This window comes from Prionailurus viverrinus, chromosome B4 (assembly GCF_022837055.1).
Source record: "Prionailurus viverrinus isolate Anna chromosome B4, UM_Priviv_1.0, whole genome shotgun sequence".
Classification (NCBI taxonomy): Eukaryota; Metazoa; Chordata; class Mammalia; order Carnivora; family Felidae; genus Prionailurus; species Prionailurus viverrinus.
Window position 1 is genome coordinate 118306140 of NC_062567.1, and position 27169 is coordinate 118333308.

Genomic DNA, 27169 nt, shown 5'->3' on the forward strand with positions numbered 1-27169 from the left:
TGAATTAGCCAACAAATGATATTTGCCAAGATCAAAAGCAGAAGAGAGAGAATCATCAAACCTTTTGCTCCTCTTCTTTTTACAGATGGAGAAACTGAAATTAAAGTTTATAAAGTTTATAAAGTTTCATTGAACAGAAATTAAGATCCAAGTTTACACGGGGTATGGAAGGGGAGCTAGACGACCTGATTCTTCTTCTTCTTTTTTTTAATGTTTATTTATTTAGTTTTGATGGGGGGAGGGTCAGAGAGAGATTGAGGCAGAGGCTCTGAAGCAGACTGCACTGACAGCAGAGAGCCCAATGTGGGGCTGGAGCTGAAATCAGCAGTTGGATGTTTAACCGACTGAGCTACCCAGGCACCCCTGTACCACCTGGTTCTTAATTCAGAACATTCCTCACTGCATTACTATGTACACATTGTCACAGAGGTCTTTTAATTAATTTTTGCCATTACATTCCAGATGAAAATGGAGGCCATCCATCTTACCTGAAAGTATGTTAGTGGTCCTTAAGTAGTGATGTGACTTTAATTCCTGGGTCACCAAACCTCACCTTGCTAAGGTTGTCTCACTCCAGGTCATGTTTTGGGGACTGGCCCTCTATGAATTTCTGAAATAATCGGTGTTTGAAGGGTCTACCTTCAATAATTGAACAAAGACAGTGCATGCTGACACCATCAACACAGTTGTAAAATATATTTTCATATATATATTATATAATATATATATATATATATATTTTATGTGGGAAGAGGCCCAGGAAGACAAAAGTGCTTTAGGCCATGAAAGTTACAATGGGGACTCAGCAAAATTAGGATCAGAATTTAGTTCTGTCTAGTTTTTCAAGCTAGTGTGCCTTTCCTAAGAGAAACTAACTTGTATTCCTTAGCTAAAGGGAGAAATAAAGTTTCCTCTTAATTTCTGTGAATCTTTTATTTTTCCCTTGCTGTTTCTCTTTACTTCCTTAAATAATAATAATAATAATAATAATAACAACAACAACAATAATAATATAGAATCTTTGGGACTTTGGTGTGAATATTCACCAATGTACCTATTTTATGCCCAGTTTGGAACTACATGCAAAGTCGAGATGTCTTTGTATTTTTAGCCTCTCTTGTCCTTAGAAACCATTTTTCTCCTCTCACTTGTAGTTCAGGATCATCTCCCCTTCCACTACTGACCTTGAGCCAGCTCTAGAAGAATATAAGATTTTGACCTTGTGAACTGTCAGATCCTTGACTTTATTTTCTTTGGATGGTTTATTTATAAGGCTTTTCATTTTGATTTGCCTGCAAAGCAAGAATCACTAGCTGCCACTCTCCATTCTTAGTGTCTTTATAACCCTCAAAGGGCTGATTTGAGAAATGGTTTGACTCTCAAGGAAAGTTACCTGATCAAAGTTATAGGCTTTATTGCTTTTCCTGGCTAAGGTGTAGCCTTGGTTTGAAAGAACAGCCAAAGAGAAATGTCATTAGAAGGAAACCCAGATTTGGGGTTAATTGGTTCTTACACAAAAAATATTGGAGTTGACAGGGACTTAAGGAAATATCGAGTCAAGTAAGTTCTCCCAGCTAGTGAGGACAGAACTGGGGACTCTCCTACCCTTAATGGCTATTCCACCTTCTCCCACCATTCCACAAGCATTGGAGGGCTCCTCTGTCCTCCACTGCCAGCCCACAGAAGGATCAAGGTACAGTCAGCTCCCCTAGGGCAGTTTGGGTGGTGCACCCTGTGGGGGTATGCTCAGAGGCTGTGGGCGTGACAGGAGATGACACTCAGCCATGTCCAGAAGGATGAGGGAGAGTTTGTCTACTAGACAGGGAAGGACAGTTTCAAGTGTAAAATGTCCTCTATGAAAGAATGCTTCCTAGTATGAGGAAATAATGGGCATATTTAAGTGGAGGAGGCAGGACTGAACTATTAAATAGTTAAGGATAAAGACTCTGGATTCCTGTCACTCACACCTGTGTGACCTCAGACAATTTACCTCCCCTCACCCAGCCTTGGTTTCTCCCATAAATGGAGATGATCTTGGTACCAATGCCAACAGGTTGAAAAAAGGGTTAAATACAATCTTGGGTCTAGAATCTTCAACCTAGTAGAGGGCACACACAAAGCATCCAATGCATCTTAGCTGGTGGTGGTTATTCCCTGACCTTCCCTATCCCTAGCATTTCCCTACCCCTCACTTCCAGGAAATTTGGCCCAGGAAAGACCACCTTCTCCACACCCACAGCAGAGTTAGGCCTGCAGCTCTTTCTAAACAATTGCCTTGGAATACTTGTCTTCCTGGTTTGAGGAAGTCTGAGGTTGAAAAAAAATACATTGTCATTCTGTACATTACAATAGCATAATAGTTGGCGTTTGTGCAGCTCTAATTACAGCTTACAAAACGTCTTCACAGACATAGTTTATTTGATTCTCAAAATGACTATGTGAGATGGAGATTTCATTCCCATCTTCTATCTGAAGAAAATGATTCCCACAGATTGAGAGACTCCCTTAGGTGTCATGATGCTCAGATTTGAGATTCCAGGTTGGGCCTTTCCTGTCCAGTCAGTCCCAGCTTGGAAAGATGGAATTTAATCTCTTTCTCTGGGAGGATTCCCAAACTCCCATTTCCTGAAGGTCTTCCTTAGCACTGAAGTCTGAGATATAGAATATCTTGTTGCTACTCACTTTTTCAGAGCAAGAATTTTTTCATTCACAGCCCAGAGGGAATTTCAGGTAGTAATTTTTTTGTTTTTTTGATTCAGTTAATATTGATTAGGAGTTTTCAGGGCTCATGTTTCTACAGCAGATATCACGGAGCTGTAAGGCATAGCGGACACCAGACCTCTAGCCTTCGTTATCTTGTCTAGACAAGATAAACATCCACATATAGGTATTTACAAGGTTAAGTATTTACAAAGAAATAAACTTAAACATATGCCCATTCTGGAGGTAGGTGGAGAGAGCAGTCATCCTGTTCCTACCGCCATCCTGGAACAGAACTGTTTCCTGATTAAAAAAAAAAAAATCAAAACTCTAAAAACCCTGATTTCTTTTTTTTTTTTTTTTTTTATAAACCTTTTTCTTTCAACGTTTATTTATTTTTTTGGGACAGAGAGAGACAGAGCATGAACGGGGGAGGGGCAGAGAGAGAGGGAGACACAGAATCGGAAACAGGCTCCAGGCTCTGAGCCATCAGCCCAGAGCCTGATGCGGGGCTCGAACCCACGGACCGCGAGATCGTGACCTTGCTGAAGTCGGACGCTCAACCGACTGGGCCACCCAGGCGCCCCTAAAAACCCTGATTTCTTAATAGTTTGAAGTCCTTCATTTAAAGACCTAGGTGATAATTCTTCTGAACTGTGAACTCTGAAAGGAAGATCTATTTGTGCCTTTGCTTGCTGTCTTCAGTACATAATATTGTACCCGGTGGCTGGGTGGCTGGGTGGCTGGGTGGCTCTCCCAGGGGCCTGGGTGGCTCTGTTGGTTGAGTGTCTGACTTCAGGCTCAGGTCATTATCTAGTGATTCATGGGTTCGAGCCCCATGTCGGACTTGAGCTCCCAGCTGTCAGTGTGGAGCTGGCTTTGGATCCTCTGTCCCCCTCTCTCTCTCTGCCCCTCCCCTGGTCACACTCTCTTTCTCTCTCTCAAAAATAAAATAAACATTAAAAAAAAATATTGTACCTGGTTGAATTTTTCAAATTTCTCTGAGAGTTTTCTCACCGCTTTGTTCTATTTTTTTCATGTAATTCCAAATTGCTGTGCCCAAGCAATCTTTGTCTCATTCCTCCATGGTACCTGGATGTAGTTAAAGGGTACCTGGATGTAGTTAAAGGGTGACCTTTCTCTGCTGGAAGCCCTGTGGTAAGGCACCCTGGGAGTTTGTCCTTCTGCACAGGTGCATTGTGACTCTCGCTCCGTTCGATTCATCATCTCAGCAGGAACTTGAGATGACCTGAGGCGGCATGAGTGACTGTTGCTAAGTTTCCATCCATGTTTCCTTGTTCTAGGTTCCTATGCGGGGGCAGTGATTGCCATGCCTCTGGCTGGGGTGTTGGTACAGTACATTGGATGGGCCTCTGTCTTTTATATTTATGGTGAGTAATTTGACTTTATGAGTTCCCATGGTTGACTCATAGAGATGGAATTTTATTGTATATTGGGATTGGCTAAGAATTTACTGTATGAATGGAGTGCCTGTGTAGCTCAGTTGGTTAAGTGCCTGACTTTTAATCTCAGCTCAGGTCATGCATGATCTTTCCATTAGTGAGACTGAGCCCTGCGTCAGGCTCTGTGCTGACAGCATGGAGCCTACCTGGCAATCTCTTTCTCTCTCTCTGCCTCTCCCATGCTTGCTCTGTCTCTCTCTCTCTCTCAAAATAAATAAACATTAAAAAAAGAATTTACTATATGAAAATAGAGATTATTAAAACAAGTTTATCATGTAAGTGGAATACTTGTCTGTTTATGATTCATTTAATGCTTGTATTAAAGTTACTTTTTAATGGGAACAATATTACCTTTCTTTAAATACAAGCTAACAACAACAACAACAACAACAGGAAAAGCAAAGAAATACTTCTTTCTAGATGAACTTCATGCTATATGGCAATATTTTGAGATTTGGGAAATTTAGAGACAAAAGACCAGGAAACCATATCATTAAGCCTTTTGTTTTTTACTGCAGGTATGTTTGGGATTATTTGGTACACATTTTGGCTGCTGCAGGCCTATGAATGTCCCGCTGCTCACCCAACAATATCCAGTGAGGAGAGGACCTACATAGAGACAAGTATAGGAGAAGGAGCCAACGTGGTTAGTCTCAGTGTAAGTAGAGATGGACAGATGAAGACTTGCCTCTTTTCTACTTCTCTTAGTGATTGTGTTGTCCTCTCAAGAAAAAAAATATGTCAATATAGTCACTAAAAATCTCCTGGTATTTTTACTCTCTAGAAATTTAACACACCATGGAAAAAATTTTTCACATCGTTGCCAGTTTATGCAATCATTGTGGCAAATTTTTGCAGAAGCTGGACCTTTTATTTGCTGTTAATAAGTCAGCCTGCTTATTTTGAAGAGGTCTTTGGATTTGCAATAAGTAAGGTAAACACATAGATGCTTCTAATGTTATTTAACCTTAAATTTCTTGCTTCTACTGAGAAAATCTTTGCATGATAAAATAATTAAATTGCTGATCAAAATTCATAACAGTTCTGTGACACCTAATACCCTAGAGGTCAGACAAGTTGTACATTCTGGGCACAGTATACATAGCTATTTAATTTCTTCTTTGTAAGGATCAAAGCTGTTTTAAGCTGCTTTTAAAGATTTATGTTCTATTCTATCTCAAAGGTTTTTTTGAAGCTAAACTCATGAACTGCATATTAGGTAAGAATAAAAAGATTTGAAGGCAAGAAGGTTTTTTTCCCCCTTATAATGTACTTGGTGAGTAGCAGTAAGAGACTTAAAGTTTGTTTTGCAGACCACCCTACTCTCCATAATGGTAGTTATAGTAATAACAACCATTGGCTTGTATGGTTTAGAAAAAAACCTTCTTCATTGTCTCCAGCCACTGTGATTAGATTGTCTGCGTTTCAGGGAGGAAAGGTGTAGATGGTGAAATATAGCCATCATCATGAAAGAATTAACCACCTTCCTACAGGAAAAGGACAGCGGCCTAGTAGAGGTAGATGTTTTCATAGCCCCAGGTACTGTCCGGGGTGACCATGGAGGAGCTATATATATATATATATATATATATATATATCCATGAAGCCATCCATGAATGCTCACTTTGTGCCAAGTGTTTACTATGTGCTGGGCCCTTTGGCAGGTGCTGGGGCCTCTGTGATGAATACAAGTCAGGTCTGTCCTCAAGGAGCTTCCAGTCTGGTGGGAGAGACAGGTCTATACTTAAAATCATTCACTCATTCATTATTTATTATACAATTCAGGCCTATCTGGGTCTCATATAATTAGATGATTAAACTTGGTGGGGAGTGGGCAAGGAATTGGGGAAGTGCATCTGTCTGAAGCAGCTAAAAATAGCTCATTGTTTTTTATTTCTCTCCAGGTGGGTCTCTTGTCAGCAGTTCCACACATGGTTATGACCATCATTGTGCCGATTGGAGGACAACTGGCTGATTATTTAAGAAGCAGAAAAATTTTGACCACAACTGCTGTCAGAAAAATCATGAACTGTGGAGGTACTGTGGATTTCATAGGTGGCTTAAGTAGCCTTTACAGAATGAGGTGAACTGCAGAGCATATTTTGGGGGTTCTGTGTAATCATTAGAAAGGATCTTAAAGGCCCCTGAATCCATCCCCCAGCAGATACTTGAGTGTCCATCATACCCCTGCTAACTGGTCATCCAGCTTGTGCAGCCTGAAATAGGACAACTTAGTTGATAGATCAGTACTCACCTCCAACTGCAGAAATGCTTCTTTCATTTACTCTTAAGCCAAAGCAAACTGATTTCCTGTGACATATCTTTATTGTTTATCCTTCCCATATATTCTCCCATACACATAATCCTTTGCTTTTGTAGTTTATTCTCTTATCCCTTTCTGTATATACAGGTTTTGGTAAGAAATACAAGAAAAATATTTCCTCTGAATAGTCTTCTTTCTTAACATATGCATGTGCACACACGCACACACACACACACAAACTCTTTTCTGTTTTATTTAGTTTCTGCTTTATGTTTTGATTTTGCAAAGACAAATTAGAAGCTGGGTGATTTTCCTAAAGAGGGAGGTAAAGGTAATCATGAACCCCTACAATGTTTATGACTGCTCACCTTTTTTAAACCTTCCACTTTTTTTAAAATCTTTTTTTTTTGTTTTTGTGTTTAAATTAGCATTTATTGGATGCTTTCTGTGTCAGACACTAAGCTATGTCCTCACTGTGGTTTACAGTGAAGAAACTGGGGTAAAATAAAGTGACTTGCTCACATGGCAGATGCTGTGCAAGATCTCTGTCTGAGCTCATTGTCCCAGTCACTGAAGCTACTCCTCCAGGGCATTGGGGTCAGGATGGGCAAGCAGGAGGTGGAGAACAGTGCCATCTATGGGTGAAAGGTCAGAGCTGCAATATTAAGTTGGAAAGGAGGGAAGGGGTGGACGGTCACTCTAGATTAGATGGGCCAGGACCACTTAAAAGTGAAGATTATATGAAGGCTACACAAGAGCAGACATAATCTGATCCAACAGCATTTCAGGTATAAAGTCTGACCAGGGATCTTGGGAATAGCCTATTGGCATCAGTTCTCCCAGCAGTTTGACTGCTGGTCCCAGGCAGAGATGTTTGGCCCTGCCATTGATGTGAACTTCTCTATAGGAGACTGAAGGTTGGTAGGTGTGGATCTGCTCTCTGGAAGGTGAGAGGTGAAGCTCTGAGGCACTGCATTCAAGGTAGCTGAGGTAAACAGTATAATGGTCCCCCAAAGATGTCCATGTTCTAATTCCCAAAATTTGTGCTTATGTTTCCCTATATAATAAAATGAACTTTGCAGATATGATCAAGTTAAGGACCTTGAGATGGGGAGATGATCTTGGATTATCCGGGTGGACCCAGTGCAATCACAGAGTTCCTTATAAGAGGAGGCAGGAGGGACAGTCAGAGAAGGAGATATGATGGTAGAGGCAAATATCAGAGTGATGCAGCCACAAGCCAAGGAGTGCAGGTGGGCTCTAGAGGCTGGGAAAAGCAAGAATGGAGTTTCCCTTAAAGCCTCCAGAAGGAACACAGTTCTGTAAACATCCTAATTTTAGGTCTCCAGGACCCATTTCAGTCTTCTGACCTCCAGCACTATACAGTAATAAGTTAGTATGGTTTTAAGCCAGTAAATTTGTGATGATTTGTTACAGCAGCAATCAGAAACTCATACAGGAGCCACTCCTCTGATTACCACATTGTGCTCCAGCTGAATAGCCCTCCACAGTAGGCCCTGGATATCCCTTTTCACCTCTGACTTTGCCTACTCCCTTGCTCTTGACTGTGAGTTATGCTCACCTTCACTTCTCACCCTAGTCCTATCCACACATCCTTCCACATGAGTTCATCCTCCTTCTTGTGAAGTCTACATCAGCCTCCAGTGACTGCTCCTGCCCATGCATGCACTTGATTGGTACCTTATTATACCTCTTGCAGGAAAGCATTTTAGGCAGCAGTAATAGCATGTGCAATGGCCCTGAGGCAGGCATTAATGTGGCATGTTAGAGAGCAAAGGGAAATTCAAAATGGCTGGACCCTAAGGAGTGAGGTGGTGAGTGACAGGAGATGGGACCAGAATGCTTGATGAGGGCCAGATCTTGGGAGGCTTTGTAGACACGTGCAGAGCTTGCGTTTTATTTGAAATGCCCTGGGAAGCAAGTAGAGGGTTTAAAACAGGGAAAGTGACATGATTTGACTTATATTTTCAAATCTGAATAGAATGTAGATCACAAGAGTAAAAGAAGGGAGAGCAGTTAGGAGGCTATTTTGGTTACTCTTTCAAGAGAAGATGGTAACTTGAACTAAAGTGGTGTCAATGAAGGTGGAGAAAATTGGGTGGATTTTTAAATTCTCTGAGCCCAACTTTCTTCTTTAAAATCTGAATAATCATATTTTCTTTCAATGATTATTACAAATGTTAAATGAGACAATGTACAAATGCACCTAGCATGGGTCCAACCTATAGAAGGTTTTTGGTAGATAATGCATTTTTCCTCTCCTGTGTTTAAGACACTAACAAAATAGAAGTTTTTCTAAGGAGGCATTCAATAAGTATTTGCTATTCAAGTGTATTTCCCATGGCCAAAAATATGCAACCTCTTAACCTGGAATTTGAAAGAAAATTCTCGATTTCAATTCCACTTGTACAAACTTTTCTAAAGCCAGATGTCTTGGAGACTCTGAACATACTTTATAGGAATGTCTTGTTTGTGTTTAATTTTGCCCCAATCACTTCACCCATTGATCCTCCACAATCGATAGTGTTGGCATTGGGAGGAGGGGTGGTGAGAATTCTCAAAGATTTTAAAGTGTTAACAAAGTGACTGTTGAAAGCAGATCTCTTCCCCCCACCCCACCAAAACTAGAACACAAACATAGAACCTTCCTAGCCTCTCTCCCATCTTAAAGAACAAAACAAAACCCCCAAAACCTCTTTGCATATCTTGTCATGTCATTTTATATTTTGAAATAGCAGGACCAGTGAGTTCTACACAGAATGTTTTAAAAAATAGTTGTCTTATTTTGTTTATATACAAAGATGCTAGACTAGAAATAAATACATGAAGAGAGAGTTTTGTGCCATCAATTAACCAGCCAGATTGATTTGGACATAATGAAGCACTTGCATGATCTTATAGGTAATTTTAGTTGGTTTCATATTCTCTAAGAAGAAATATAGAGGACATTTCTCATCTGAGAAGGATCGCACATTTGCTAGAGTCTGTCACTTTCTTTTCTTTCCATAGGCAAGGGATGTTTGCTGCTAGAATCATTTAAAACAAACAGATCACCTAAGACATGAAGGTCTGTTCTAGTTCATTCTCAGTCAGGGCACATTTCCAAGATCCTCGAAAACAGATGTCAAATCCTTGTACTTCCCTCTATGGTACTTGTTAAGTGTGACTGAGGTAAAAAATTCTAGTCTGGCTCCATCAGTTGCCTGTGTGAACTTTAGATTGTTTTAATATGAAGTGAACATTTTTCTCAGACCTTTAAATCCTAGTTCTATTTTTCTGGTCAGCTCTGAATAGGTTCACTTTCAAGGTCTTTTGATCACCTCTGACGTTCAAATTTTATCCTTAAGCTCCTGGAACATAGTCGTCCTATCTCTAGCATTTTTCACTATAGACAGAAACTATTTAAGCTCTTAAATGTTTTCCCACCCTGCCCCCCACCCTGTCCTTTGGAAATCTACTAACTATTTGGCAAAGATCATTTCTTCCCCCTTATAGATGAACCAGTGTGTCATTTGTAAGTTTTATTTTTCACAAAATGTCTCCATTCTAATTCTTTGGGGGAATTAATTTTTCCTTACAACCTTTGTCTAGAGTACTAAGATAAAAGAAGTTTCAGCCAAAGGCACCTGGGTGGCTCAGTCGGTTATGCGTCAGACTCTTGATTTCTGCTCAGGTCATGATCTCATGGTTTGTGAGCTCGAACCCTGTGTCAGGCTCAGCGCTGCCAGCGTGGAGCCTGCTTGGAATTCTCTCTCTCCCCCTCTCTCTCTTCCCCTCCCCTGTGGGCTTATGCACATTCTCTCTCTTCCTCTCTCTCTCTCTCTCTCAAAACAGATAAATAAAATTAAAAAAAAAGTTTCAGCAAGATGCCTTGCTATTTAAAATGGGCCACTTCAAAAGCACTTTTAGTTAGTATATAAAATACTAGCAATTTTTCCCTATGTATAATTTAAAATCTTGAAACAAATTAACAAGTAGTAGTGGTATAAAGCCCCCAGTTGAAAAGCACCACTGTTCCCCATTTCATCTGATTCTCTTTGGCCATCTAAAACAATTACTGATGCTTGCTCTATTTCTATGACAGTTTTGAGAAAACGAACTCAGAAGGTAAGCAATTCACCAAGTTCTACAAAAGGTATTTTAGCTTGTATTTCAATCCAACTGTCTTGATTCCGGGTCTCATTTTCTTCCCTTTACATTAATTCATTAACCATTATTTATTGAGTGCCCGCTACATGCTAGCCAGGCTCTGTGCTATATACTTGGTATCTTTCTGGATAATGTCACAGTTTGTGGCAGAGGCAGAAACATAAACGAAAAATTACAAAGCAATGTTGAAAGGTTCTGTAATATGAGGAATAAAAAGGAGATGTCAGCTTCACCAGTGTGGGGAAGGGCAGTGTTGTCAGAGACGATTCCTAGAAGTAATATTTGAAACGGCCTTTAAAGGATAGTAAGGTTGCTCCAGAAAAAGAGAACTAAGTGGCTGGAGAAGAGTATCGCAGGCAAAGGAAGAGCCTATAAAAATACGTAAGGGGGATGAAACAGTGTTGTGAGTAGGAAATGCTCATAGATTTATGCGACTACAACAGAGGGCTTTATATGGGGCAGGGGCAAGGTGGTGAGGGCTGGCAGATGAACCTGGACCAGCAGGAGGGTTTATTATAAGTGCTATACTGGTAACGTGTGACCCTTGACAAAAGTTTTAAGCAAAAGGGCAATGGAGTCAATGTGTAGTTTAGAGAGCTAGTGATGTGGAGAACGGGTCAGAGGAAGAGGTGGGGAGACCAATAAAGGAGCTATTGAATTTGTCCAGGTGAGAAGTAGTGGGACCCAGGACTGAGACAGTGGAGGAGGATAAAAAGAGGTCATATTTGACACCTACAGATTTGTATGTGAAAGCTGAGGAAGAGTGAGAAGTGTCCAAGATGATTCTGTGATTTGAACATTTGACTTTTGGTTGACTTTTTTTTTTTTTAAAGTAATCTCTACACCCAATGTGGGGTGTGACTCAAAACCCAAGATCAAGAGTCACATGCTCCACTGACTAAGCCAGCCAGGCATCCCACTTTTGGTTGACTTGAGCTGTGCTCATGTGACAGGGACTGCACTTGATGCCTTATATACCTAATTTTATTTACTCTTCCAGCATCCTACAAGGTTGTATCATTAGCCCCATTTTTGAGGATGAGGCATCTAAGGGGTGAAGGGACTTGTCCAGGGTCACATAATTAGTGGTTTCGTGGTAGAACCGGAACCCAGGCTTGTCTGAATCTAAAGTCTGGGTTATAAACATAGGTTGATAGATTAATTCTATCTGTTATGGTCTTTGAGGTGACTACAGGACAGTCGGGTGGAGATGTCTGGAATCAGCAGACAGTCTCCAGAATGAAGCATCATTGTCTTCATATACCCCAGGGAACTTCATATACCTGGAAATGGCACTTACATCTTCTTTCTGTCTGCTGTTGGCTGAACTCGAGTGTGTGTACATGTGTGTGTGAGTATGTGTGTGGTGTGTGTTTTGTGAGAAGGAACATCTTCATAACTTCTTCATCCTTTTTTATTGTATTGGATTCAGTTATTTAGAATGAAAGGAACAGAAAGTACTTTTGTTCTGCTTTATTCTGTGCAAATGTCTCATGGCTTTTATAAAGAAGCTTGAGAGCTTGGTGAACTTCTGAAAGGGAAAATTTTTGCCTTATGCTTTACAAGAGATGAAGATCTGCTTTTTGTTTCTGATATTCTCTACAGTGTTTTGATCATTTCTGGTGATATATATTCGAGTGTTGTCATTGTATTTTTCTGTGAGAGGCCATAACTTACATAACCAAAGAGGGGATCACTGACAGTATATAAGAGAGTTTTAGTATTTAGAAATGGCAGGGGCAACTACCCATGAAGCAACTGATAGTAAACATCCCCCACCCCAGGGGCATCATTGGAATGTGCTGGAACTTCTCAGTATTCAACGTGCACCAGGACACATGTTGGAAGGCTCACGGAACACTGGGGTAATATTAGCATAGTCATGTAGTGATGAAGCACGCAGGTAATATTGTAAGCAATGTGCCAGAATGTACATACTAAAAAATTAGGCCCATGGAAATATGAATAGATTCTTATTTGATAAATTTGTAAACTGAGCTGACTGACATGAAAACAATATATTTTTTTCCTGCTGTTTGCATTTGCAGGTTTTGGCATGGAGGCAACCTTACTCCTGGTGGTTGGCTTTTCCCATACCAAAGGGGTGGCCATCTCCTTTCTGGTGCTTGCTGTAGGATTTAGTGGCTTTGCTATTTCAGGTGAGGTGTCCTTTGGTTTTCCAAATCTTTTCTACAGATTCAGCAAGTCTTGGGAGGAAGGAAGGAAAAAAATATTGTATTACTTTCCTTTAGTAGCCAGGCCATTCCCAAGGAGCAGACTACTGGCTGGAGAATTTCATCATGTGGGAATGACTTTGTAAGATCATTGAGGACTAGGCTTAGGAGCCTAGGCAAGCTGGAATTGTCCCTACTTCCCTGCTTTGAAGAAGACACAAAGTGCAGGCAACGCCCCTGAGCTGTGGGCAGAGGCACAAGCATGTGTCCTGGGTTAAGTGCCACTTGATACTTCAGGACCAGGTCACTCTTCCTCACAGAGGCTTTTGATTTTCTATCCTCCCTCTAACTAGAGATGGCTAATATTAGCTCAAAAGTCACATGATGTAGTCACTTGACATAGTCCCATAAAGTCAGAAGTTTTTTTAGAGTGGAAAGCGTCTTTAGAAGCTTTTGTCTTCTCCATGGCTTTCATTTTCTAAAGAAAGAAATGCAGAGGGGAAGTGACTTTCCCAATAGGCGAGAGTACATAGTAAGAATAATAATGACGACAGTGAGAGCTAACTTTGACCAAGCACAACTCTGTGCCTGGGACTGTTCAAAGCCCTCTGTGTAATTCTCACACTACCCTAGGTGGCATCAGTCTCTTTGTTTTACAGGAGCAGAGACCAACTGCGTGACAGGCCAGGGTGCTATCATACCCTGTCTTACGGGCTTCAGAAGCTCCCTATGTAAAACTGGGTGAAAAAGTAAAATTTAGTTGTTTTTTTACCCTTAAAACATACTATAACACTGACAGTGATCACTTACTGGACAGTTTACAAATATCATGTGTATCTCACAGCACTGTGAAGGAAGTGGATAATACCACTATTTTACTGATGAGGTACCTAAAACTCAGAAAAAGTATTTTTCTACTGGCATACAATTGGTGGCAAAGGAACAAGTAAGGTGCATTTCTGGCTGTCTCCATGTTCGTGCTCTTTTTACCATTCCAGGCTGCCTGAAAGATCAGAGGACGAATGTCCCAAGACAGGGAAATGTGGAACCTCTGGTAGTTTTCTAAAGTACCCTAAAATAAAGATGTGATCTTTTCAAATTAATAGAGCTGTTAAACAGTGAAATTAGGGGTGAAAACCCTCTATTTAAAAATTTTGTTTTTCAACGTTTATTTATTTTTGGGACAGAGAGAGACAGAGCATGAAAGGGGGAGGGGCAGAGAGAGAGGGAGACACAGAATCGGAAACAGGCTCCAGGCTCTGAGCCATCAGCCCAGAGCCTGACGCGGGGCTCGAATTCACGGACCGCGAGATCGTGACCTGGCTGAAGTCGGACGCTTAACCCACTGCGCCACCCAGGCGCCCCAAAAAACCCTCTATTTTAAAAGTAGCTTGCAACCAAGAGCTTGGGTTTGGTGGTACATAGACCTGATTAAAAAAAAATTTTTTTTAACGTTTATTTATTTTTGAGACAGAGAGGCAGACTGTGAGTGGGGGAGGGGTAGAAAGAAGGAGAAACACAGAATCTGAAGCAGGCTCCAGGCTCTGAGCTGTCAGCACAGATCCCAATGTGTGGCTCAAACCTACAACCACAGGATCATGACCTGAGCAGAAGTCAGACACTTAACTGACTGAGCCACCCAGGTGCCCTTGCATAGACCTGATTTTGAGGTTTCTCTTTACTACTTGCTACTTATAAAAGGAAAAGTTGGCTAATTCATTTAAATTCTCAAGCCCTGGTTTCCTCACTCAGAAATTGGAGAGGTATAATGACAACCTCACAGGGTTGTTGGGAGATTGCAATAAACTTCAGATAATTCATGCATTTGCTCATACTTCCTATGAGCCAGGTGCTGTTTTCAGCACAAGGGATATTGCAGTGGAAAAAAATCAGATGGTGTCCTCATAAAGTTTACATTCTAGTGGAAATAAAGCATTTGAAACCCCTAGCAGTGCCAGATGCACAACAAAATTAATAAGTATTCAGTATTGTGAATCGTGTTGTTCAGTTATTATACACTTTAGCCAAGGGCTTCTCAAACTTTCATGCCCACACAAATCACCCTAGCATCTTACAGAATGCAGATTCTGATTCAGCAGGTTCAGGTTGGGGCCTGAGATTTAGCATTTCTAACCAGCTCCTCAGTGATGCTGCTGCTGCTGATCTTTGGTCTATACTTTGAGCAGCAAAGATAGGGCAATCATGACTTATTTCCAGTAGATGTTGAGGAACAACTTCCCCTGATAGCTCTGTGATGCGAAAGGGATTCATATCCTGTCCTCAGCAGTAATGAAATATTTCACATTGTTCCTGGATTGCCAATTATGCCATGATCAGAAGGAGAGAAACCCCAAATACTAAAAAACAGTTCTGCCATTTTTTTTTTAGCACTTACTCAATGCTAGCAACTTTTTGACATATCTCCTTTAATCCTCCTGACAAGCCTATGAGAAGGATATTGCTATATCCATTTTACCAGAGCGAAGACATTGGGGCTTAGAAAGGTGACTTAACTTGCCCACATAAATTGAGTAGCTAGGATGGGGGTGGGGTGGGGGGAAGTTTTATCTGACCCAACAGTGACACTGTGGGAAGGACTATGGCCCTGGGTGGATGATGATTCCTCAGGACCTACTATCTGCCAACTTTATAAGGGGTTTGGGATGCTGGGAAGAGAGGTACCATTAGGGAATTGATTATCAACAAGAGAGCTGAGACAGGTGAGATTAGGAAGGGTGATACTTACTTTAAAAAATGTCCTATGTAGAGAAGACAGACTCTCTCAGCTTGTGTGTTTTTTTTTTAATCCACTACAAAATAATCTATCAATAGCTCACTTTCTCAATGAATTTTTTCTTCTAAACACCAGGATTGTGCAACTAGAAATCTAAGTGGCTTTTCTCACATTATCTTTAGCTGAGCACAGATGCCTAGGCTTTGTATCAGAATATAATACTCAACGATCATATTAATTGCTTCTTATCTCTGGGTTATTTTCTAATAAAGTGTTTATCACTTGCAAATCAACAGTAAGATTAATTAATCTTGCAGCTGTTTTATATTCTGATGGTCTGCCACTTGGATCTGAAAGGAAGGTATATTTATTGCAAAAAAGTTTTTCTCAAAATTCTCCCTGAATGGAGGTAGGGAAAAACAACTAATGTGCCAGATCAGGAAAAAAAAAATTTTTTTTAAATCCTATTTTCAGGTTCTTTGCACAGAATAGAGAATTAAAAAGCAAGGCAAAGGAAAACAAAAACATGAATAAACAAAACCTACAATCCCCTGCTGTAATTTCAATGGCTCAAATGGGTAATTAAATAATTATTTATCAAGTGTGTACTATGTACCAAGCACTTTTCCAGTTCAGGGAAGATGGTGGTAAATGATACAGATGGGTAACCACCCATAAGGAACATACATGTTGGTTTTTACCTGTATGTATCATGTATTTAACATATGTTATTTAACTGAATTCTTACAACAATTTTATAAGAATGATTATTCCTGCTTATCGATGAAGAAGGAGAGGTTCAGAAAGTTTAAATCCTTTGTCCAGGTTTGCATCTCAATTGAGCTGCCGGAGGCAGGTCTGTTCAACTCTAGAATGCACGCCTGGGCACTACTGAAAAAGTTGGTTCCCAGGGCTGGTGGCCTCCTCTCTCAGAACCGAGCCCCTTCCCCTGTCTTCACTCCTCCCCCTTCATTCCACTCATTCTTCTCTATTGATAAACAGGTAAATAGTGAGGTGTTGGAAACTTATTATTTTACCCCTCCTAGCAGCATTATCTTTTGATAGAAGACCTCAAAAGAGGGAGACACTTAGCCCAGTGGCAGCAGTGGGTGGAGTCCCAGGTGTAGTGGTCACTGGTTAGCAGAGCTTAGCTGCTTGCCAAGGGCTTTTGCATACGCATTTCCTGAGGCTCATCTCACTGCATCTTTATGCATTAGTCATTTTATCCCCATATTAGAGAGGAGAAAACAAAGGCCTAAAAATTACTTAAGTGGTAGAAGTAATACTCGGATCCAGATTTACAGACTCCAGGTCAAGTATTATGTGAAAGTCTCTTGTAAGTTACAGAGGATTCCGCCAATGTTTGTGCAAATGTTTGTTATCAAAAAAGTACCTTTTCCACTGTGCCATGCAGCATCTAAGACAGGCTTACCTTGGGTGGCCTTTTGGGAGTGAGTTGAGGACTGGGAAGGAGGGTATTATGAGGTCCCCTCTGGTTCTAATCAAACTGTAAACAGTGTGATTGTTTCCTCTAAGTGTGATCGTTCAATTTTTCAGTATTGCCCCAAACACGGTTACTTTGGAGTTCCAAACTTACAAGCACAGGTGTCCTAATTCTCCCCACGGAGAACCCATGGGAGCCATTGCTAATCAGTCACAGCACATCTTTCTGCGCTGTGGAGACACAGCCTGACAATCCTCAACCCAGCCCTCTCGGTAGAGGTATCCATTGGTCATATCACAGAGGAAACCAAATAGATTGATGAGAGTTGGGAAAAGCTGTGTAGTTCCCAAAATGTTCTTGACTCTGATTTTGAGGTTTTGGCTTCACTGTAGGTTTTAATGTCAACCACCTGGACATTGCCCCGCGCTATGCCAGCATTCTCATGGGGATCTCAAATGGAGTGGGAACTCTCTCTGGAATGGTCTGTCCCCTCATTGTCGGTGCAATGACCAAGCACAAGGTAATGTTCTCTTTTGGGGCTGTGGGTTGCAGTATCAGAGGACTGAAGTACTATACAGATTTGAGATCTCAAGGCCCTGCCCCAGACTGTAAATGTGTATGTCCTTGACCTTGGCTGAGTCATTTGAAGTTCTTTTTTTCTTCCTTCTTATTTTTTAAAAAAATTATTATTTATTGATGGCAATAGGGCTGATTGATGTTTGTTTCCACATTTTCTCAACAGAGAAGTAAAAGGGGCATGTGTTGGGGGGCGTGGGGGAGGGAAGCGATCATCATAATGACTATTTAGAGACACAAAGAAGAAACTGAGGCAATAACTCAGGATAAATAATTTACCCAAGATTGCTTTATAATTCTAAGCAATTAAACTTTATAGCCTGTTTCCATCTATTACTTAGCATGTTCCAGCGTAAAGATATTAGTGCTGTTAGACTTCCTTATTATGAAGAAAATGAACAATACATTAATGGCCCTATGTAAGAACTACAAGGGTGTGGCACTCAGTCATTACTGAGCCTTTGTGTGTTCAGATGAGGGTGGGTATAGAGGAGGAACCCAGATCTATCCAGAGTTCAATCACGGGCCACATGGTTTCTTAATCTCTGTCGTTGAAAAGGTTTTAGGATGCTGCCTTCCACAAATAAGAATTTTTTGATTCTATGGAGTTTTTACTCAACTATTTTCTTAGTTGGATTCTCTATTACTAATATGATTTCAGAAAATCTTCCAGCTTCTTGGAGGAGAAAGTGTAGGTTAACTTTTCTTATTTGTTTGATAGAAAATGAAGGTGGATTGGGGATTTTAGAGGCAGAAGATCTAGGTTCTTCCTCATTGTTCATGAGATCATGGGGTGGGTAACATGACTAATAAATCTCAGATATTAACTTCACCAAACTTTATGTATTTTTTAAAGTTTATTTTACTTATTTTGAGAGAGAGAGAGAGAGAGAAAGTGCACGTGCAGGCGAGGGAGCACGGGGGAGGGGCAGAGAGAGAGGGAAAGAAGGAGATTCCTAGGCAGGTTCTACACTGCCTAGTGCAAAGCCTATTGTGGGGCTTGAACTCACAAACTGTGAGATCATGACCTGAGCCAAAAGCAAGAGTCAGATGCTTAACAGACTGAGCCACAGAGGTGCCCCAACTTCTTCTAACTTTACACACAAATTCCCATTATTTTTTGATTTACTGTATTTACACAGAAAATATGATTATAAGTAAGTTATTGACAGCTAAGAGTCGGCATTTTCATGGTTCAAATATTGTTATGTTTCCAACAGCAAGCAAGAAGGAGATGTCTGATATTTAAAATGGTGGTTTCTAAAGCAAGCTTAATTTAAACTACCATGTGAAGGGAAACCACATTGTATATTTAAAAGACCTGTGAAATGGTGCTGCATGGATTTTTACATATTGTTTATATTAAAAAGTATTTTTATAAATTAAAAAAAGCACATGTACTGTAGTCTGTAATTTTTATATTCATTGTAGTGTTAACTCTCATTAAAAAAAATTTTTTTTAAGTAAACTCTACACCACACATGGGGCTCAAATTCATGGCCCCAAGATCAAAAGTCACTTGCTTGGCCAACTAAGCCAGCCAGACGTTCCCTTAACATTCATTTTCTAAACACTCAAATTCTGTTTGACTCCTGGGCATGCTTCTGACTTACGTCTTTCCTAGATGCACAGTATTGCCTTTGGGGTGGGCAGGAGTTTTTGTCCCAGTGAAAGCCTCTAGAACCTACTGTTAATCTCTACTTTTGGTTAAGGGGTGCCTAGGTGTCTCAGTTGGTTAAGTGCCTGACTCTTGATTTCGGCTCAGGTCATGATCTTGTAGTTTGTGAGATCAAGTCCCGCATCGGGTTGTGTGCTGACAGTGCACCAGCCTGCTTGGGATTCTCTCTCCCTCTCTCTCTGCCCCTCCCCTGATATCATTCTCTCTCAAAATAAATTTTAAAAAAAATTCTATTTTTGGTTAAAACACATTAATTGGTACTGTGTTTCCTTGCTTAGACTCGTGAGGAATGGCAGAATGTGTTCCTCATAGCTGCCCTGGTGCACTACAGTGGCGTGATCTTCTATGGGGTCTTTGCTTCTGGGGAGAAACAGGAATGGGCTGACCCTGAGAATCTCTCTGAGGAGAAGTGTGGAATCATTGACCAAGATGAGTTAGCTGAGGAGACAGAACTCAACCATGAGAGTTTTGCAAGTCCCAAAAAGAAGATGTCTTATGGTGCCACCACCCAGAATTGTGAAGTCCAGAAGGAGAAATGGAGAGGACAGAGAGGAGCGACCCTCGATGAGGAAGAGCTGACGTCCTACCAGAATGAAGAGGGAAACTTCTCAGACACAGCCTAGTGTCTGAAGGGCACTTCCATCTTCTCCTCACCTTAGAACCAGAAAGTATCCATACCTATTACCTTCCCCATAGCCTGGCTTGCCGGAGAGTCAATATGGGGACACTGGAGGTAGGAGGGGGAGGAAAGGAAACCTGACCAGCAATAGAGAAGAGAAAAGAAAAATATCTTGCAATGACACTTATGGGTATGGAGCTTGCTCTCAGTTGACAAAATGGGTATAAAAATATAATATTTTTGGATTGTCAGTAGACTCTTCTCAAAGAAGAGTTCTCAAAGTTCAGTTCTCAAAGCTCTGAACTTATTCAGAAAGGAATGACTAGAAGAATAAGGGAGACAATACCATGCTATGCAAAGAAAAATCGAAGGAATTGAGCATATTTGGCCTGGAGCAGAGAAAACAAGAGCTGTCATCACATTTCTGAGGGCAGCCACGCAGAAGAGGGTTTCCTATTCCTAATAAGGGCTACTGCTCATGGGGACCCTGCATCGTGCCAGGAGCTTTATAAACATTCTCATTTCATTTCCACACCTCTATGACATACATTTATTATCTTCATTTTACAACTAAGGAAGCTAAAGCAACACAATATTGATTTGTCCGAGGGCCAGGGCTGAGATTCACAGGGTCCAAAATAGGTGGCAGTCTTGGGGAAGAAGTTTTCACCTCAGTATAGAGAAGGCACATTTTTTTAATAATGAAAACTGAAAATGGAGAAGGTGGTCTTGTGGATAATTCCCTATTTTGGCAGGCATGGAGAATGGGAAACATCTGCCATATCAACATCTGGTTTGATATGGCAGAAAGCATTGTCATTGTAGCAGGGGCTGGATTCAAAGATCCTGGGTTCAGAGAGAGGTTAGAACATAAAAAAGAAAAGAAAAGAACACAAAAAGAAAATAAAAAGGAAAGAAAGAAAAGGAACAGTGAAAAGGGAAAAAGCTGAATAAGATGGCTAAATTTCTAAGAATCTGGTGTCCAGAATGGCTGAGAAGAAGTAAAGAAGGGTTTGGCTGAATTTCAACCCTTCAAAATATCAAGAATTTAGTTAAGTAAATAATGTCCCAAATTACTGATACATCTTTAAGACATTTAGTAATTTAAGAAATTGGTTCACATGTTTTATTAGGTAAAATTCTCTTGAAAGAGTCTTCTGTTTTAAAAAAATGTATGTCTTTAGACATTTCTGCTGGTCATATTTGGAAGTTTGATCAAACTACGCACAACTATGGTTGAAGTATTCCTAATGAGTGTATTTGGAATGTTACTGAGGAAAACCATAATAATATGGCAGTAATTATATAGGAAATGAAATGAGAGCATGACAGAAAACACCTGTGACAACTAGACCAACAGTGCTGAAAAATTCATCTTTGATCACATAAGGCAATAGCGTGGATACTCTCTGGATAAATCTTAAAATTTAATGACATTAAAAAAATTTAAATTGGCGCATAAAGGATTGTTTGAAAATAAAATTATTTTCCTGTTTATTGGTTTGAAATTTTCATTTCTACTTTTGGAAGAAAAATATAATATTAAAGAAAAAATTAGCTTTACTTGTAGCTTATTATTATAAAGTGTTTTTTGTAATTTCTTCTATATACATTTCTGGTCCCTTATTGTACCAGCAGAGTTGTAGTGTATTTTTAAAAAAGAATAATTTTGAGAGTAAAAAGGAATTGCCTGACTCTCTAGTAAATAATATCCAATATATCATTGTATATAATTTATGTTATTATATACTTTTAAATGTATTTCATGGGTGAATGCATGTAAGTCCCATAGAACAGTTCCTGGCATGTAGAAAGTGCTCAATAAACATTAGCTATCATCTTGCAACCTTTTTTGGGACTCTTCTGTTGAAGAAAAAGCATGCTATATAATTTTCATCCATAAGCCAGAATTTATTGTGAAACTCGTGCTGTTTTCTAAGTAAAAAAAAAATGAGAAATTTATGGTAGCCAGTGTTTTATTTTTTCTTCTGTTAATAAAGTCAAACAACTATTTAAAAAACTCATGACAATCCCTAAGGTAGTATTACAGATTGCAATACAAAGTTGTGTTTGCTCCATCATTTAAAGTCAATGTCATATGCAGAAAGTCCACATTTTGATAAGTCAAAGCATGTAGGGTTCCTGCAACTTGCTCTTCTAATATTCAGAAAAAACCCTATGAAGCTCTGGATCATGGTGTTAAAAATGAAAACACATCATTTTGTTGTGATGGGTTTTCCAAGGGTTGCATTGTACAGGTAATTACACTTAACACCAGGCAGATACAGTTTTCAAGTCATTGTACAATTTGCTGCAATATCCATCTGTAGATCAGCCCTTGAAAGCAAACCATAGCTTCTAGCAGAAGGGAAGGGAAAACCTGAGAGTGTCAGATTGTTGACACAAGAAAGGTGTGACTGGCCCTTTTTAGAGAATGCAAGCCTTGGAGACTCCTAAATATGACCCCCCCAAAAAAAATTGTTCAAGAAATTATGACACATTTCCTATCCCTGTATAGATGCTAAATTCAGCAGATGAAAATTGGAACCTACTGTTTCTCTTTCACACTGCCTCCTGCTGACCCCAACAAACTTGTTCCTTCTGTGTTTCTTAGCTCATCACATCAAGCTTTTGCTGGAGCTAGAAATCTTGGAGTCACCTTGGACTTTTAAAAAAGTAAATCTCTCTCTCTCTTCCATGCCAAATCCATTTAATTTTGCTTTCAGTCTGTAGCTCAATGTTTTACATCCATTATGGAAAGATTTTAGCTGCTTTCTCTTCTGGTATTGCTTTTGCTTCATCTCTGTGCAATTTCTAAGAGTCCAGTTAAATAGATGCTGGACGGTGTATGGGACAGTCTCTTCTAAAACTCTTCTACATTTTCTATATTTTCCAGGCTTTTTCCTTTTTCTGTGTCATCATGGATATCTTCTTCTGATTTATTTTTAAGTTCTTTATTTCTCTCTTCAGCAAGGTCTAATCTGGTAAAAAAAACAATCCATTGTGTTGTTAATTTTAGTTATTGTATTCTTACTTTTAGAACTTCTAATGATTCTTTTAAAATTCTGCTGTCTTTTAAAAAATATTTCCAGTTCTCTGCTGAAATTTTCAATCTTGTATTTTATTTTCTAGAAAGCAGTAAGATAATTATTTTAAAGTCTGATCGGTGCCAATATCTGGAGACCATGTGATTCCATTTTCTGTTGGTTTTGCTAATTCTTGTTCACATTATCTTATGTCGGTCTGTATCCAAAATTGTATTTGAAAAGTTGTTTGTAGAAATGATTTTAGGTTTAAAATAATGCCTTTTGGTTTTCTCTCTCCCTCTCCAGAAAGGATTTTTGTTTGCTTCTTCCAAGAGCCCAAAGACTTTCCAGTTGCAAAGTCTGAGATCTTCTGGGCCACCCAGATGATTTGAAGCTGGGCTACAGGCAGCATGAATGCTCAGTAGTTTCAATTCAACTTTACTCCTAGAGTACAAAACTTCGTGGTCCCAACCCATACTACCATGCTCTGCTAGCATCCAACTTTGGTTTCTATACCCAGCCATCAAACTGCTCAGCTATCAAACACTGGCTTTGTTATAATTAACAAATGCTCCCAGGAGAAAAGCGGCCTCAAATGTCAGGATTATTTCTCTGGATTTTTATCTTTGTCCAGATGGCCAGATGGTAACCAGGTAATTTTTCACTTCTATGATGAGTCTCCAATGCTGTTGAGCAGATATTTTAAAAAATAAATAAATTTTATTCAGCTTTTCTAGTGTGAAGGTTCATCTGAATTACATAGCCTACCATTAATGGACGCTGAAGTCTCTTTTAATTTTATCTTCACAAGTTCTCTTGAACTGATTTATTTCCCTAGGGATAGTGTGGTAATAAGTCTCAAATCTCAGTGGCTTAACAGCAAATGTTGTTTCTCTCTTATGTATACTAATTGACTAGACTGGAAACTTGTTTCAGACAGTCACTCAGGTATCTAGGATTTATTTTTTCTCCACTCACCATCTTGTAGTTCACCATTTGGAACATATTACCTCTGATATCACCATGCAAAAGGGGCCCCACTTGGAAATGACACTGTCATCTCTGCTTCTAGTCCATTGACCTACACTAGCCATATAGTCCCAACCTAGCTTCAGAGGTGGCTGTGGAATGAAGGGGAGCATGTGGATTACTGAGTGAACACTAATTACATCTGCCACTTAGTTCTAGCCTAGGTTCAGGGTCTTTTTTCTTTCTTTCTTTCTTTTTTTTATAAAATGTTTATTTATTTTTGAGACAGTACAAGCCGGGGACAGGGCAGAGAGAGAGGGACAGAAAATATGAAGCAGGCTGTGTGCTGACAGGCTGTCAGCAGAGCCCAATGTGGGGCTTAAACTCACTGTGAGATCATGACCTGAGCTGAAGTTGGACGCTCAACCGACTGAGCCACCTAGGTGCCCCATCTTTTTTTAATGTTTATTTCTTTTGAGAGAGAGAGAGAGAGAGAGAGAGAGAGAGAGAGAGCATGCACAGGCACAAGCTGGGGAGAGGCAGAGAGAGAGGGAGGGGCAGAGAGAGGGAGAGAAAGTATCCCAAGCAGGCTCCATGCTGTCAGCACAGAGCCCAACTCAGGGCTCGAACTCATGAACCATGAGATCATAACTTGAGCATAAGTCAAGAGTTGGTCACTTAACCAACTGAGCCACCCAGGTGACCCAGGTTCAGGGTCTTTTGAACTCTTACTTGGCATGTTGAATTAGTCTCCTAACCCCAAGTTCCATAAATGATATGAGTCTGCTATGTGGCATTCTGGAAGTTCCTAACTAGGTTATAGGAAGGAAATCTTGAATGGGAGGGAGTTTTGAGCCCCCTCCAGGAGACACCATAAAGATATCAATTCATTAGAGTAGAATAGATTCTGGCCTGATTCAAACTGGAGTTAATAACCATATGGGCCAATTTGAAGGACCAGAGAAACTGAACTTTTCTTTAGATATCATGTGTTACTATGCCCCAGACCTTATGCTAAGGCCTTTCCATACATGATCTCATTTAATTTTCATGGCAACTCCATGAGGAAGGTTCAACTATCTATTCCCAAGCATTTATTAAGAAGTAAATGGTGTTTCTGGGCAGAACCTCAAAGCAAGGCTCTAATGGCCATATTTTAATCTTCTTAATTTTTATTCTGTTCTCCACTGCTTCTCCTGGCTGTGGTAATTCCAGACAATGGTGATTCTGAAAGTCAGGAGAATGCCCTACTTATTTCAGCGAGACATGAACCAGCTGATGGAATGAGTTATGACAGTTTAGACCCAAGCACAGGGACAGGTGAAACAACAGATGAACAGGTGAGATCTCTCATCCCACCAACTGCTGGACTGAAGTGAGATTAAGAACTAGAGGTCCTTATCTTTTCCCTATTTCCCTGGGTACACAAACAGTAACATGGAAAGGCTGAACCCAATGCTTACTGGGTGTGTGTCTTGGGGAGTAGGGTGGAGACAGGTTTCACAGGACTGAATTTCTCCCAGGCACCCCAAGTATGGCAACACAAACACAAAAGAAAGGAGGTGAAAACTGCATTTAGAAAGTTGAATGGGGATATGTCAGTCTTAACTGACCTCAGCAGAACCGAGTGAAATAAGAAGGAAGCTATTTTGAGTTACTGCACCCATGGAAGCTGACGAATTGAAGGCCCCAGCCCCGGGTACCTCTGGAGCACAGACAGAGTGGGTATAATGAGCTCAGAGGAGGGGGGTTGAAAACACAAGGATTGGTTGAAAGTGAGAGTTGCCAGATTTTGCAACCCTGCTGGAAGTGTATATAAGGAGCAGTTATAACCCCAGAGTCTGTTCCTGACCAGCTCAACCAAGAAACTGCTTCTCCCCGTACCTAGTGGAAAAACAGTAGTAGTTCTATCTTCTGGACAGGGAATCTCTGGACTCGAGGACACCTATGGTAGTTCAATACAAGCTCCAAAGGTAGAGATTTTAGTCTGTTGTGGTCACCGATAATATATCTCAAGTACATAGAACAGTACTTGGTAAATATTTGTCCAATGAATGAATGAATGAAACTTACTAAACACAGAGAAATTAATTAACAGTTTTCAGACTGAATACTGAAAGTTTTCAGCTGCATTTGTGAGTGGAGTTTCCAAAACACTGGTGGTCAGGTTTATATCCCCTATACAGGAAATTGAAGGAATCTTGGGGTGAGGAGTGGGAGTTCACTAAGAGAAAGGCATATAGCCATTGACATTTAGGGTTTGTTTCCCCATCAAAATAACCACCCACTCACTCTCTGTGGAGGCCACCCACCAAGCCCTGACGTGGTAATAGAAAGTGCATCATTCATTCATTCATTCATTTATCCTTCAATTATTTAGCACTCATAATCAGCATGTCAATTATTGAGTACCTACAATGGTCCAGGCACTAGGAATAGAAAGCAAGTTAACAAAGTAAGTCTCTGTTCTTATGGGGCTTATATTCTAGGGGGCAGACACAAAAAATAAGCAGGTTTATGAGTAAATCCAGTATAGCAGAGGGTGGTAAATGCTAAGAACAAACATAAAACAGGGTAAATGAGATAGGGAGTGTAGGGGTTGCTGTGTTATATTGAGTGTTCAGGGATAAAATGAACTTTGAGCAGAGAAATGAAAGCAGTGAGGGAACAAGTCAGAAGCATATTTGGGCAAAGAGTTTCAGGAATAGAAAAAAGCAAGTACAAAAGCCCTCACGTGGGAACACACTTGGTTGGCATATTCAAAGAACACCAGGTTCTTAAAGCAGTCAGGTTCTAGAGATATTTTGAAGGAAGATGGAACATTTACTGAGAGAGAGAAGACTGAAGAGGATCAGGATTGGTGAGGAAGGGATCAGGAAGCTGGACATGTTTGATTTTGGAATTTTACTTACCTATTGATATGTATGTGGCAATATCAGATGGGCAGTGGAAACACATTCTGAAATTCAGGGCAGAGGTCAGATCTGAGGTTGTATATTTGTGAATCATCATCACATCAAACAGTGGTAGTTTAAGCCACAAGACCAGATGAGATAATCAAGATTTGAACATGACTGAGCCCTGGGGATGCTTCAACACAGACCCATCAGGAAGATGAAAAGGAATCAGCAGGAGAGATGGGTACATGGGGGATAGGAGGGTTTTGGGGGGTGGGCAGAGGAACTTAGTGGCCAAGTGAAGAAAGTACGGCTCAGAGATGGTTTTAGGGTTATGATGTGATCAGTTGTGTCAAAGGAAGATCAAGGAAGATGAGGACTGAAACGGATGATTGAATTTAGCAACATGAAGATCATTGGTGACCTTGACTAGAGCAATTTCAATGTCATGGTAAT

General features: G+C 40.3%; 1 protein-coding gene across 2 annotated transcripts in view; it reads left to right on the forward strand.

Moving 5' to 3' along the window:
* The window catches only part of SLC17A8 (solute carrier family 17 member 8), a 54217-nt gene extending 34392 nt beyond the window's left edge, over positions 1-19825 (forward strand). Inside the window, exons 6-12 of one of the 2 annotated variants that reach the window (XM_047867464.1) lie at positions 4005-4091; positions 4682-4821; positions 4948-5097; positions 6068-6200; positions 12645-12755; positions 17341-17468; positions 19481-19825. In XM_047867464.1, the coding sequence (XP_047723420.1) occupies positions 4005-4091; positions 4682-4821; positions 4948-5097; positions 6068-6200; positions 12645-12755; positions 17341-17468; positions 19481-19825 (1094 nt within the window). The remainder of the gene's footprint in view (positions 1-4004; positions 4092-4681; positions 4822-4947; positions 5098-6067; positions 6201-12644; positions 12756-17340; positions 17469-19480) is intronic. The other variant, XM_047867465.1, reaches the window with a different exon arrangement.
* The last annotated feature ends 7344 nt before the right edge of the window (positions 19826-27169 follow it).